The 14,868-nt window shown below is 38.1% G+C and overlaps 1 protein-coding gene and 1 long non-coding RNA gene across 51 annotated transcripts in view; one reads left to right on the forward strand and one right to left on the reverse strand.

Annotated features, from left to right (window-relative positions):
* Positions 1-14,868, forward strand: part of RIMS1 (regulating synaptic membrane exocytosis 1) — a 517,565-nt gene that overhangs the window by 490,662 nt on the left and 12,035 nt on the right. For all 50 annotated transcript variants that reach the window (XM_055390601.1, XM_019029847.3, XM_055390599.2 and 47 more), the window contains one exon: positions 14,344-14,482. In XM_055390601.1, coding sequence (XP_055246576.1) covers positions 14,344-14,482 — 139 coding nt within the window. The remainder of the gene's footprint in view (positions 1-14,343; positions 14,483-14,868) is intronic.
* LOC129534226 (uncharacterized) lies at positions 4,825-11,863 on the reverse strand. The gene is made up of 2 exons (XR_008680726.2): positions 10,971-11,863; positions 4,825-5,014 (listed from the first exon to the last, which is right to left on the reverse strand). It is a non-coding gene; the product is annotated as an uncharacterized lncRNA (long non-coding RNA).

The raw sequence follows: 14,868 nt of genomic DNA on the forward strand, positions 1-14,868 counted from the left end.
TTTTAGTCTGTGAAGTGTAAGTTTTGCTACCCTAAACCTCTGACTACCCTGCTGTCATCCTGCCTCACTTCCATGAGGAATATTTTGTCTGGGTCTATAGATTTCCCAGTCCCCGGTGTGTTAATGTGAGAATTGAGTCTCCAGTAAGAGCTGTTACTCTTCCACATCTGCTCCTTTCCTTATAGGCCCCCAAGTCTTCTGAACTAAGGAGAGAAAAAAACTCTATAAAAAAGAAGAAGGGCTGGGCTCCGTGGCTCATTCCTGTAATCCCAGCACTGGGGGAGGCCGAGGCAGGCAGATATTGGGAGCTCAAGACCAGCCTGGGCAACATGATGAAACCCTGTCTCTACAAAATCATACAAAAATTAGCTGGGCGTAGTGGTGCATGCCTGTAGTCCCAGCTACTTGGGAGACTAAGGTGGAAGGATGACTAGAGCCCAGGAGGCAGAGGTTGCAGTGAGCCAAAATCGCACCATTGCACTCCAGCCTGGGTGACAGAGAGAGACTCTGTCTCAAAAAAAAAAAAAAAAAAAAGAGACAATCAGATTTTGCTACTCATATAAGATTTCCCTGGGTTTTTAATCACAGAAATTTATCACAGGTTTTTCAGAGTCTGACCAAAACTCCAAACAAAATTATGCAACAGACTTGTTCTAATGATAGTTCCTTCAAATGGATCAAAATAAAGGATTCATTGTTTATGAAGCATGGGACAGTTTTACGCTTGAGAGATTCTAGGCTTACTGGAGGCCCTGAGCAATAAATGGAAGTACACATACATATATGCCATTTAAAAGTTATAAACCAAACTAACAAAATGCTAAATAAAAGGTCTTTTAGTCTCCTTCCTTGACAAAAATATCTTTTTTAATGACCAAGGAGGTCACATTTCAATTTAGAATTCTCAGGCTCTCCAGAGTTCTGTGCTTGGGCTTGGCTTACCCCACCTCCTGCTGAAACCTGTCACCCACCTTCTTCTGTTCCCAAACCTTGGCTCCGTCCTGTACCTTGAGTGTCCTTGCGCACGTGTTCAAGCTGTGTCCACTGCCACTTGGAATTTAGGGTGTGCACACTGCTGATACTATCCATCCTCAGGAGAGTAAACCCTCGAAAGACATCTGGGCTAGCTCTGGGATTGGATGCAGGGCCATTGAGGCAGGAAATTCTAGGATCCCATGGATCTGAAGGTTAGTTCAGAAGGGAACATGGGCTCTGAGTGGGCATGGACTCTGGGTGGGCACATCCTCTTGGCCCCCTCTTGGTCTATGGGACAGGGAAGGCTATATGCTATGTGAAGAGGTAAGATAAGAAGAGGGCAGAGCAAGACCCTTTAAAGCACGAACAGAGTAGGGCCCCAAGCAGAGGTTTGAAGGCCAAACTGATACTATCTTTTCATAGTGTCTTGAACATAATATATTCTTATAAACTGCCCGTATTGATTAACTAACTCACTGATTTCATCTTTGTGAATTTTTATTTTATATACAGACATATATTCATCTTGTTTCTTAGGAAATCATGGCCAATCCTGATATGATCAATGTATACAACTAAAAGATGTAAAGGAATCAAAATTCCTCTTTACACAAACTTTGCCTTTAGGAGATCATCAAACATATTTTATTCTTTCCTTGTAACATTTAACTACATCATATGAACAATATTAATGTTGACTTCTCAGTAATGGTCGTGTAAGTTGTTCTAAGTGTTTACCTCACCCATTCTTACAAAAGTATACTTACACATGCTGTCTGCCTCTCCATTGTGAATTGGGAAAATCATAAGCACTCAAGAATAAATAAATACCTGCTCTGCTGTTGTTTCGAGGTACATTGAGTCCCCCAACAGGAAACTGCCCAATTATCCTTTATCACCCTACCATTTAGAGTACCTGATGCTGTGATTTTGAGTTTCAGTGTGGGGGCTTCTTTAGTGGTAACTAATTACATATGCCACATCTCTCCTAGATCAATTGTACTTCTGTTTCAGGTTTTCTCAAGAATTGCTGCCTATCTCTTTAAGTTGCCCTGCTGGGTCTCCCAACAGGAATTTCACAATACTGCATAGCTTCTATTCTAAATCAAACCACCCCAATTTTGATGAAAATCCATCTAATTCATTTTATGGAATGTGGTAAGAAGTACAGAGAATCTATTCCATTTTACAGAATATAGAAAACACTTTTTCTTAATTTTCTTTGTGACCTAAAACCCTCTCTTCTATCTATAACTTGTGCAGTACAGTCATTGCCACACAATAATTAAGAACTTCATACATGTGTGTTTGTTTCAGGATATTAAACTATTAGAAAAGGACACCTCAGGGCAGGTGTGGTGGCTTATGCCTGTAATCCCAGCACTTTGGGAGGCCAAGGCGGGTGGATCACCTGAGGTCAGGAGTTCACGACCAGCCTGGCCAACATGGCAAAATTCTGTCTCTACTAAAATAATAATAATAATAGTAATTAGCCAGGCGTGGTGGCAGGTGCCTATAATCCCAGCTATTCAGGAGGCTGAGGCAGGAGAATCGCTTAAACCTGGGGGATGGAGGTTGCAGTGAGCCGAGATCATGCCACTTCACTCCAGCCTGGGCGACAGAGTGAGATGCCATCTCAAAAGACAAGAAAAGAAAAAGAAAAGGACACCTCTGTTTATTGTACCCTGTGGGGTGCCATGAGAGTATTTAATAAATGGTGTTTATTGCTAGAATCTTCCCCTCTAACCCAACATTCTCTGAGACTTTGTGGGGAAGAAAAATTTCCATTAACTCTCTTATTAGAAGAGGAGCCTTATTCTTCCAAACATGAAACTGTAGAGGACTAAAATGTTCTATCTGAAGCTACAGAACTGAGAGTATTCTTTATTATTCCTAAAACTAATTTTATTATTTCAAAAATCTACACTGGGTTTGATTTAGAATATTATCTTCTGTGGTACACGATAGGGTGCTGTAACAAGGCACCCACAGATAGTGTTTAATCAAGACTCTTACATAATAGTCCCAGTGGTCATCCCAGTCTGGGCTGTTATGGCGACTCCTTTATGTCAGAGGACTAGGCTTCGCCAGCTTCATCAAATTCTCCTATCCTAGACCCAAAGTAGCTGCTCTAGCTCCCACCATCATGTCCCCATGCCTTCAAGAGCAGAGGAGGGAAGGGAAATGTGGTCAGTCCTTAACTTAGAGGATAGGAAGTTTACCAGTAAAACAAATGGTGAGAATGAATAGATATTGGGGGCACATGTAATTATCTGTGACATGTTGCAGCTTAATTTTACAGCATTCTAAATAGCATTTGGAATTAAATGTGAGGCCTGGAAAGAACATGTGCTTTGAATGGAGCAAGGAGAATTGGCATTATTCTACTTGAAGACGTAATCTGTGCAGAATACTTTGAGATCTTATTCTGTAACAATAGATAACTTTAAATAGGTTCCAGGCACTTTCCTGAGTGCTTTACATGAATTATCTCATTTAATACTCAACTCTATGAGCTAGGTATTTTGATTCCCCCATTTCACAGATGAGGAAACTAAGGTGTAAAAGGCTCAGTAGGCTGCCTGCAGGCACAGAACTAGTAAGTGGTAGAGCTGGTACTTGAATCCAGGCATTCTGAGTCCAGAGTTGCCCCTCAAACCACTTCTCGTCCAGGCTCCACTTGGAATATTAGTCTGCCTGTTGAGATTGGATAGGAGGAAAGATTCCCCAAAACCTTGAGTTTAAATAAAAGTTTTTAAAAATATATATTCACAATAGCAAAGACTTGGAACCAACCCAAATGCCCATCAGTGATAGACTGGATTAAGAAAATATGGCACATATACACCATGGAATACTTGCAGCCATATAAAAGGATGAGTTCATGTCCTTTGTAGGGACATGGATGAAGCTGGAAACCATCATTCTAAGCAAACTATCGCAAGGATAGAAAACCAAACACCGCATGTTCTCACTCATAGGTGGGAATTGAACAATGGGAACACTTGGACACAGGGTGGGGAACATCACACACCGGGGTTTGTCGTGGGGTGGGAGGATGGGGGAGGGATAGCATTAGGAGGAATACCTAATGTAAATGATGAGTTAATGGGTGCAGCACACCAACATGGCACATGTATACATATGTAACAAACCTGCATGTTGTGTACATGTACCCTAGAACTTAAAGTATAATATATATATATGAAACAATGCAATAAAGCATTTGCTTCTTTCTAGGCTTCAACCTGAAGTATTACTTTATTATTATAGTCAGGGTGGTAGAGAGTAAGGAGATATTCTAGGTTTATGCTTAGTAAATGAAATCCAGCTTCATCTGAGGTATTAACTTAGACCAAAGAAGAGTAAAGAAAACGAATGTGAAGTAAATGTGCTATTTTTACTACTACTGAGCAAATAAAATCTGAGCCTTTATCTTCCTGTTGTCAAGAGTTGTTAATAAATGATTTCAGTATACTCATGTAATACTTCAGATTACTTTTTTTTTAATTGAGATAGGGTCTCGCTGTGTTGCCCAGACTGGTCTTGAACTCCTAGACTCAAGCAATCCTCCCACGTCAGCCTTCCAGAGTGCTGGGATTACAGGCATAAGCCACCATGCCTGGCCTTCAGACCACTTCTTATTTAAGGCAACCTGAAAAACAAGTCCATTCCAGTATTTGGGGCTTAATCTCATCCTCAGACAGTTTAGGTGATTATTTATCCCCACATGCTTAAAGTATCTAAATCATCACAATTATTAAATAACATGATAAAATAATAAAATCCACTCCCTAAATGTGTTTATTTACTGGGGCTGCTGTAACAAAATGCCATAGACTGGATGGCTTAAAGAGCAGATATTTATTTTCTTAACATTCGAGAGGTCAAAAGTTCATGATCGACGTGTCAGCAGGTTTGGTTTCTTCTGAGGCTCTCTCCTTGGCTTGCTGTTGGCCACCATTTTGTTGCGTCTTCCTAGGGTGGTCCCTCTTGTGCCGGTGGCCCCTTGTGTCTCTGTGAGGCCTGATCTCCATCTCTTATAAGAACACCAGTCAAATTGGATTAGGGTCAACTTTAATGATCTTGTTCTAACTTAATCACTGCTTTAAAAGGCCTTTTCTACAACTACAGTCACATTCTGAGGTACAGTGGTTAGGGCTTCAACATGTGTTTTAGAGGGACATAATTTAGCTCCTAACACTAGGAATACTTTGGAAACATTGAAGCTGTGAAATCAAACAATTTACACGAGTGAGAAGTTCAGCATTTGGATGTTTCCCGCTCTCTTATCTGGCTTTAGCCAAAATAAGAGGTAGTACAGATGGTATGTTTCAGTGTATACAAATCTCTTTACTTAAATATTTTTGGGCAGCCTTATTAAGTTTAATATGAAGATTATTTAAAACATATGAAAAGCCATGTTGAACTTGCTATTGTTTATACTTTCAATAGCTCAGCGAATGGAAAAATCAAAGTTATGTTAGCTAACGTTTTGCTGAAAATGTAAGTGTAACTGAGTGATTTAAGTAGATCTGACAGGCAAGGCTTTATAGTCAATCATAGCAATACCAGGTTTTTAATGAAAGAATAGCTATTAGCCACGGAAGAGCTGAAAATAAAAATAAAGGTCAATGTTCAAACAGATGAATCCTTTTCTGAAGTAGTATCTGTAAATAACTTAAAGTACATTGTAACAAAATAAAACATTTTATATCTTTTGGGTTAGGGAAATGCAATAAAAGTGGGTAAGTACGTCACTAGGAAAGATTTGAAATATTCTCTTGAAGGAAAATATCATCAAAAGAATGATTCCATCTATCTCACAAAAATACTCAGAATGATACAGTTTTTAGTTTCTTGACCACTGTATTCTTTCATTAGAAATATCTTTGGAAAATGGGAAAATGGAAGGAAAATAGTGGAGTTTATGACTGATAGGATTAACCTGGAGAATAAGTGAGAGAAAATGAGGAAAACAATGAAAGCCAAAGAACTCTTGTGCCATTTTCTAAGAATAATCCTCCAACCTATGAAATTTTTACAAGTTGTACTTATCTGGCTTAGGATAAAATATATTCAAAAACCTTGGCACAACACAAAAGGAACATTTGGTGTTTGTTTGCTTAAATACTAAAGAAAATGATGGCACTATTAGGGAAGACTAATAAAAAATTCCAACTATATGGTTACCACGCATTGGAAGCATCTGACATCAACAAAGGAGAGCTGCTGCATATTTTCTTTTAAATAATAATTGTTGGAGATAGATGACAATATTACTATATTATATTGCATGTAATACAAACTACACACAATTGTATATGGGTAAAATTGTATAAGGAAGACCAGGACCTTGAGATTATTAAGGATAGCATTAATAACAGTACAACATCAGTTCAAATGATATGTCACTGTGCACCCTGAGGGCCTTAGATAAAAGACCCTCCAGTGTTTACTTCTCTGGCTTCACACCTCACTATCTTCACTCACCATTAAATTAACTCTGGTGATTCAGGAAATGTAGTTATCTCGAGGGACCATACTCTTTCTCTTCAGGACCTTTACCTATGCTGCTCTCCTGGCTTGAAATACAACTATACAATTCCCTTCCACCCTGCCTCCATCCATCCTCTACCTCTACACAGAGTTAAAATTTCCTGTGAAAATCTCTTGAATAGCAATCTGCAGTCTCTCAATAAGTCCAATACTGTCTGCTTTTACACAGTTTGACTACATTGGTGCTGTTTTGTTTGAATCCAGATAAAGCCATTGGCTTGCTTTTAGGCAGCCTTTTTTTAGAAATCTTCATAAACACAAGAATTATCTTGAGGAACTGAAACAAAGAAGAAGATTTGCATTTCTCAGCTCATGATCTCTCCAGTTTACATGCTCATTAAGTGGCATTGCAAGCTGCGATTCACACTCACTGCTTGAATTATTCTCTCCCCTTCTCTTCTTCTCTTCATATCATTGAATTTACATAACATAAATACATAAAGTTAAATACATATAAAATCCACTGCACAGCACTTATACCACATCACAATGAGACTTTTACTTGTCTATGTCTCCTTCTAGACTATGAAATGGTTGATGGGTTTCTTTCCTTTTCACACTTACATATACAGTATTGGGGCACAAAGCACTAAGGAAATAGTTTGTTGAATGACTAAAGGACAAAATGAACAAGTATAATATACTAACCACAACAATTTTTTTTAAACTGAATTTTCAAGTTCTCACTGCGGTTCCACAAAAAGAAAGAAAAAAACAACTGAATTTTGGCCAGGCACAGTGGCTCATGCCTGTAATCCCAGCACTTTGGGAAGCTGAGATGGGAGGATCACTTGAGGCCAGGGGTTGAAGACCAGCCTGGGCAACATAGCAAGACCCCATCTCTAAAAAAAAAAAAAAAAGTAAAACAATTAGTCAGGTGTGGTGGCATGTGCCTGTAGTCCTGGCTGTTCAGAAGGCTGAGAGGAGAGGATCGCTTGAGCCCAGGAGTTTAAGGTAACAGTAAGCTGTGATCACACCACTGCACTCCAGCCTAGTGATGGCATAATCATAGCTTACTGTGATCTTGTTACTGAGACCTAGCAAGACCCTGTCTCTTAAAAAAAATTAATTTTTACAAAATAACTGAATTTGTCACCTCAAAAATAAAAAAAATATATTATTTCAGAATAACCAAAAAGGTTATACTTACTTGATACTTTGTTTTTGTGAGTTAACAAACCATTATTGCATTTATTTTGGACCTAAATTGCTTAATCAGGTGATACTCTTTTATTGATTTTTCCAATTAATTGATGGAGTTGGATAGTGTATCCAGTTCTATCAGAGACTGCTTTGGCCTCAGAGACTGCTTTGATTGGAAAATGATTTATCTGATGTTATCTATCTTTATACATCTCTCCAGCCGATAATGTTAAGTCTAACAATGTGTTTTTCCCTGTTCATCTAATTATTCCAATCTACATAGAAACAAGCTCTACTACCACACATCTTAAAGAAAAGGACAACCTCCCCTAATACTGTGTAACTTTCCAAATACTACCTCTCAATCACAACAAACCTTTACAAAATAGTCATAGGAGCTGTCTCTATTTACTCACCTCTCATTCCCTCTTCTAACTGGCCACTCCTTTCAGGCACCTAACCTTACTGCTTCACTGAATCTACTCCTCTCAGTCAGTTATCTCCATGAAGCCAAGCACTGTGGTCACGTCTATATTTTTTTCTTACAAAACCTCTTAAGTAGTAATCAACATTTTTTTTTAGTTCTTGACACACTTACTTCTTCTGATTTCTGTACCATTGCACTTACTGCTTTTCCCCCACCTTAAAAGGTCCTCCTATTCAGCCTCCTTGACAGTCCTGATTTTCTTCTGTACCTCTAACTGTGGGAATATTCCAAGCTCCATTCTCTTTACTCTTTATGTGTATTTCCTCCCCAAGTTCTTATATTTAGCAGCATAGATTTTAATTGTATCTGCATGTCAATATATTCTATCTCTCTATCTTTCTAGCCTTGACCTGTTTCTCATGGTCCTAACTTAAAAATACATGTTTATTGTATTCCCTATTCTATCTTATTACTGTTGTATCTGAAGCACCTAGAACAATGCCTATATCATAGGTTCTTGGTGTTTAATGAGTATTTATAGAATGAATTAATAAGTCAGTGGATGTTTCTAAATATAACACATATCTCTAAATAAGCAAAGAGAGAAAGAGTTCACCTGTAAATATGACACCTTTTGGAATACTCTTTGAGAGAAAGTTTGCCCTTCCAGAACACGGGTGAAATATTGCCCCCAGACATTTTGGATTTTAGTAATTTTTCATGTGACTAGAGAATATTAAAATGCACTACTTTTCTAATCTTTTTTATTCTTAATAGAATACTTCAGATGGTGTTCACAAATCAAAGGTTTCATGTCATAATTTGTAGTAGACTTTATGTCTTTATAAGGTTAATGATTCTTCAATGGATACAAATAATTAATAACGATGGCATTCCTAAAAGCATAAAAGCATTTTCTAATATTGTATATATTTTAATGGACTATATTGACATTAAACATATTACATAGATGTAACACATATTTGTTATAATTACAGTATATGTACATAGATGCAGATAATTATACATTTGTGCTTGTATAGAATATATGTGCTTTTTAACAAACTTTTACAAACTAACTTGTAAAGCCATATGTGAATGTATACATAAAAATACCTGTGTAGATAACCATTGTTCTATTTGCAAAATAAATAAGACCAGACTTCACATTTTCCTAAAATGTTGTATAACGGAATGATTGCAAGACTAAGATTTAGAAAGACAGGTTTCTAATTCAGCTTTTGCTGCTAACTAATGTGATGTTAAGCAAGTCATTATATCCACTAGAATGTAACCTCCATTGGGGCAGGGATTTTGTCTGTTGTGCTCATTGCTGTATTACCAGCATCTGGAAAAGATTGGACCCAGAGTAAGGGCCAAACGAATTTGTTGCATGAATTCTGTTTCTCCAGATTTACTGTTTCCACATCTATAAAACAATGTTTCTTCTAATCCTCACATTCCAAATTAATATTGGGGCCCTTATGAATTTAAATAAGGCAAATTTGAAACTAGAACTGTTTATTGAGCTTCTGCCTGGACCTTTATATTGCTTAATCAATTGAAGCTCTTTTCATGAATATTTATTAATATGAATAAGACAACAGTTAGATGTCAGTTCATCTGCCATCTTCATTCAGCAGGACTAAAACAAAAACTTTAATATTAAAAATATTCAAATTCACAAAATCAAGTAAATATAAAAGAAAATTCAATAACTAACCCCTCAAATGATGTTTTTCAAGCATTTGTGTCCTTTACACCGTGGAAGCTATTAAAGTTTAAAACTGCTGTAAGAATTTTGAGACACCCTGTAGATATACCCTTCTTTAAGAAAACTTGATATCCCAACTAAAATATACAAATGAATAAAGATTATTCACTTTTAAAGTTTTTCTTTTCGGTTTTCATATGTCACCAAATATGTAATGAACAACAATCATGTGAAACCTGTGTTAGATAATGCAAGATAAATCAGTTATTGACAGTCTGCACTTCACCGTCATCTGGACTGCCAGCAACACACAGAGCCCGAGATCACTGGTGACAGAGCCTCTGGGTTGGAGTCAACATCGACATTACAAAGACTGGAGAGGAAGCCTGGGGACCTGTGCACTACTTGCAAGACCTCCCCTTCCCCTCTGCCACAGCCACCATTACTCACAGCCTCCCGTCAGCAGGACTGATCCCCGCAGTGTACTGCTTCCCTCTTTCCTCATAGCTTGTGTCGTCACTTCCCCCTGCCCTGCTTAATCAGACCCTGGCTCCTTTTCAAACAAAATAATTCCCGCGCTACCTCATCACTCTCTACCCCTCTCATCCTGCCTAATTTTTTCCCTATCAGCGATATTGTATCTTCGTTTCACTGTCTTTTTTTTTTTTTTTTTTTTTTTGAGATGGAGTCTTGATCAGTCGCCCAGGCTGGAGTGCAGTGGCGCAATCTCCGCTCACTGCAAGCTCCGCCTTCCAGGTTCACGCCATTCTCCTGCCTCAGCCTCCCGAGTAGCTGGGACTACAGGCGCCCGCCACCAAACCCGGCTAATTTTTTTGTATTTTTAGTAGAGACAGGGTTTCACCATGTTAGCCAGGATGGTCTCGATCTCCTGACCTCGTGATCCACCCTCCTCGGCCTCCCAAAGTGCTGGGATTACAGGCGTGAGCCACCACGCTCGGCCTATTCGCTGTCTTTCTTGTATACACACGCAAACTAGAATCTACGCTCCTTTAAAGCAGGAAATTTCTCATCCATCCATATATCTCCAGCACCTCGAGCAGTGTATGATACATAATACATGCTCCATAAATATTTGTAGGATAGATGAATGAACAAAAAACAGAATGAACTAACACTCTAACCTGAACCCACCATATTGTTGATCCTCTTAACTGTTTCTCCTCCAGTTTTCAGCAGCACCTCACCGTTTAGATTTAAAGTTCCTGCAATTTCTCTAGCCATGATCCTCGTGATTTTCAATAACTGGTGTTCTACCCAGATTTTATTATCTCATGCTGTCTTGGATAAACACTTGTAATTCATCTTGGCTCAATACTTTGGTAATATACCCCTGGGGCTTACCCCTGTCCTTTAAGTGAGATCTGGTCAGTATGTGGCCATGAGTGGCCACTGCTCTACCATAGTGACTTCACAAATGAATTACCTCTAGAAAGGAATCAACATATAAACGAATAAATGCCAAAACTAAACTAAACAGCATTTACAATGGCCATAGATGAAGTCCCTGCCTTCGGTAAGTGTGCACGTTCCACAATGACAAGTCAAGTGGACAAGACAGAGTCCAAAAAGGGGATAGGTAGAGAATTCTTGAGCCATAGGTAGGTAAGTGGGAACATCCATGTGACTCTTGGTAGGAGTATAAATCACTACAATGTTTCTAAAGGGGAATTTATAAATAGCTATTTAAATTAAACAGATTCCTACCCTTTCAGTAGCATTTCAACTTCTAGTAATTCATTCTGTAGAAGCTCTCCTATAACAACTGGAAATATCCAATAGCCCATCAATAAAGAGATGGTTTAATGATGAACCACATAGTCATAAAATGGAATAGTGCAATCTTTAAAAAGAATAAATATATACCTGTTTGTGTTACATTATATTAAATGGAATGTGAAAATTGCACATTAGTATATGTGGTGTGATTTCACTATCAACAGTTTATACCCCTGTTCTAGATACGAGGAATAACAGTGAACAATACTCACAATGACCCTGCTCGCATAGAAATTAAATTCTAATTGGAAAACAGACCACAAACAGATAAAGGTTTAATGGCAGATGAAGCAGTGCTGTGAAGAAAAATAAAGCACAGCAAAGGGATACTATACAAAGCCTCCCTGAGGAGACAGCCTGTCTTGAAGCAGAAATCTGAATAAGGAGCAAGGCAAGAAAGTCAGAAGAGACAAACAGAAGTAAAAAAGGCCCAGAAGCAGCATGCTTGCAGGCTTGAGGAAATGCAGGGAAGACAGTGTGACTGGAGAGCATTGATCATATGGAATGAGGGGCAGAAGATGAGATGTGAGGTGTCCAAGGACCAGATGATATGGCATTTCCTGGGCCACGATAACAATTTTGGATTTTCATTTTACTTTGGTGATTAATCATTATAAGATCTTGAGCATGGGAATGATATATTCAGATTTACATTTTTAAAGACTCACCATGGCTGTTATGTCAAGAATATTCTGAGGAGGAAAGGAATAGAAGCAGTGACACTAGCTGTACGGGTATGGCACTGCTCTTTTGAGTGATGATAGTGTCTGGACATAGGGTTGGAGCTGTGGAGAGGAAGAAGAATGACCAGATTTGTGATGCATTTTGAAGGCAAATCCAAGAGGATTCGCTGATGGATTGGGTGTGGGGTGTGTTAGAGGAATCAAAGATGATTACAAGGATTTAGGCCTTATCACCCAAGTGAATTGTAGTACCATTTACTGTGGGAGGAGGATTTAGTAGTGGGAGGTGGTAGTGTGGTGGAGGTGGGGAAGAGTTCTGTCTTGGATATGTTAATGTTGAAGTGCCTATCAGATCTGTAAATGGAGCTACTAGGCAGTTGGATTAATGACTTCAGCATTTATGGGAAAGGTTAAGACCTTGATGTATATTTGGGAGGCACAAGGGCATAGGTGGCTTTGTTAGCTATGTTAAAGCTATGTTAGAGATCACCTAGGAAGTAAGTGTAGAAGAAAGCAAAAGGTCTGAGGCCTGAGGTCTAGGGATTGTCTATTTCTAAAAATCTCAAAGAGGAAAAATCCAGCAGAAGAGACTGAGAAGTAACAACCAATGTCAAAGAAGGAAAAACAGAGAATGTGGATCACAGTAGCCAAGTGAAGAAGCTTGTATAGGTATAAAGAAAAAATAGTTCCCAAATTACTAACCATTGTCTTCCTTGAGTGGTGAAATTATAGGGGGCATTCAATGTTGGCAATTTCTGTAACATTTAAGTATTTTGTAATATACATATATTGTCTTTGTAAGCAAAAATAGCAATAAAAAGGTTAAGAACAATAAAAAATAAAAATTTTAATGAACATACTAAATGTGTAGGAAGGATCAGCATTAAGTTTGTATAGCATAACCTATTATATCTTTGATTAGACAATTTACAAAAGGAATCCAGTGACCAAAAATGAGAGGGAAAAAATGCAGTGTTTCAAATGGCTTATCTAAGAGTGTATTTAGGTACCTGCTTTGTAAAGGTTTTATGTGGATTGAAAAGTTAATGTGTTTATATAGTAGTTATGTATGTAATTATGTATATAGAGCATTTTTCATGTATTATTAATGGGTATTATATGATACTATAAAGAAACTAAAGCGAAAACCAGAAATTTATATAGGACGTATAGATGGAATAAAGTCTAACAGTTTTCCTAACCTATTGATACTGCTTATACATGTAAGCAAGTAAATATTTTAGAATTTATTTCCATGCTATGAATAGAATGCTGGTTAGTGCATTTCAGAGTGGCTCAAGAAAATTCCTCTGAGCTTATCAAGAACTGAAATGCAAATGTATGTAATTCCCAGTACAAATGGAGGTGTACACCCCAAACTGCCAGTCAGAACTCATGCAGCTGAGTCAAAAGGCCATGAGATAGCTGTGTAGTCTTTGAATTAAGATAAAACCTGTTACACCTAACTCCATAATCTATATGGAGTATAAATAAGTATAAATATTATATAGTGTACGTTAAAGTGCTGCAAAAATCATCAATTAAAATACTAGTTTCTCTTTATGAGGATTGCTGATACGTGACAGTAAAACTGTGGTATTTTTCATACTGGGTTCCAAATGCACCTTCTCCTTAAAAGAACACGACCTGTCCTTTGGGACTGTTCATACACATTTAGTGAATTCCGTATTAGGAGAAACCTATTAGATTGTTCACCATTATCTTTCCACATAACAGTTGGGTGCCAAATTCAGATTTTCATTGAAGTTGTCACCATCAATAACACAATGATTTCATTTTGGCTGATTGAGATTTAGGCAGTCACTGAAACTGTGGCCATGGCATAGCATCCAGTAGTACTCCCCTTAGCCAAGCATACTTTGGCAAGGAGCCTGAATCAAGCAAAGTGCTCCCTTAGGTTACTATTTTTCTGATTAAATTTGTAATTATGTGTAAAATTAACTATTGTATTTGCAGGATCAATTGATATTCAGGAGTAAACTGTCTAAATAAAACTTAGAGTTTCTTTTACTCTCTCCTGTCAGAGTCGGGCCACAAAAAGTTAAAAAGTACCATCCAGAGAAGCACAGAAACAGGCATGGCAGCTGAAATGAGAAAGATGGTAAGGCAGCCGAGCCGAGAGTCTACTGATGGCAGCATCAACAGTTACAGCTCTGAGGGCAAGTAAGTGCTGTCAGCACGTCTGCATGGCTGTGGAACCATGAATTGTGTACTAATCAGTAAGATAACAAAGCCACTGAGTGTTACTGTGCAGCTTCTCTATTTAATCAGAAGTTCAGCCATCCATTTTAAACCACCCTGATGGCTTATAAGTAAGTACACATGGACACACCTCTACACCTGGTCGTTCATACCTTTCAAAGGGTGAAGAAATTCTGAGTCCACATGAACAAATTGATTTCCTGCATCTAGGAAAGCCCAGACTAGTTCCTTACTGGATGTTTAGTGTACAAATGCCACAGGTAATGGACTCTTTCATATGGGAAACTCATAGTCTGTCCCTGTCACCAAAGTCCAAATTAAAATTTATAAGTAAGGAACTGATTTCC

The sequence above is a fragment of the Gorilla gorilla genome, chromosome 5 (assembly GCF_029281585.2).
Source record: "Gorilla gorilla gorilla isolate KB3781 chromosome 5, NHGRI_mGorGor1-v2.1_pri, whole genome shotgun sequence".
In the NCBI taxonomy this organism is placed as follows: Eukaryota; Metazoa; Chordata; class Mammalia; order Primates; family Hominidae; genus Gorilla; species Gorilla gorilla.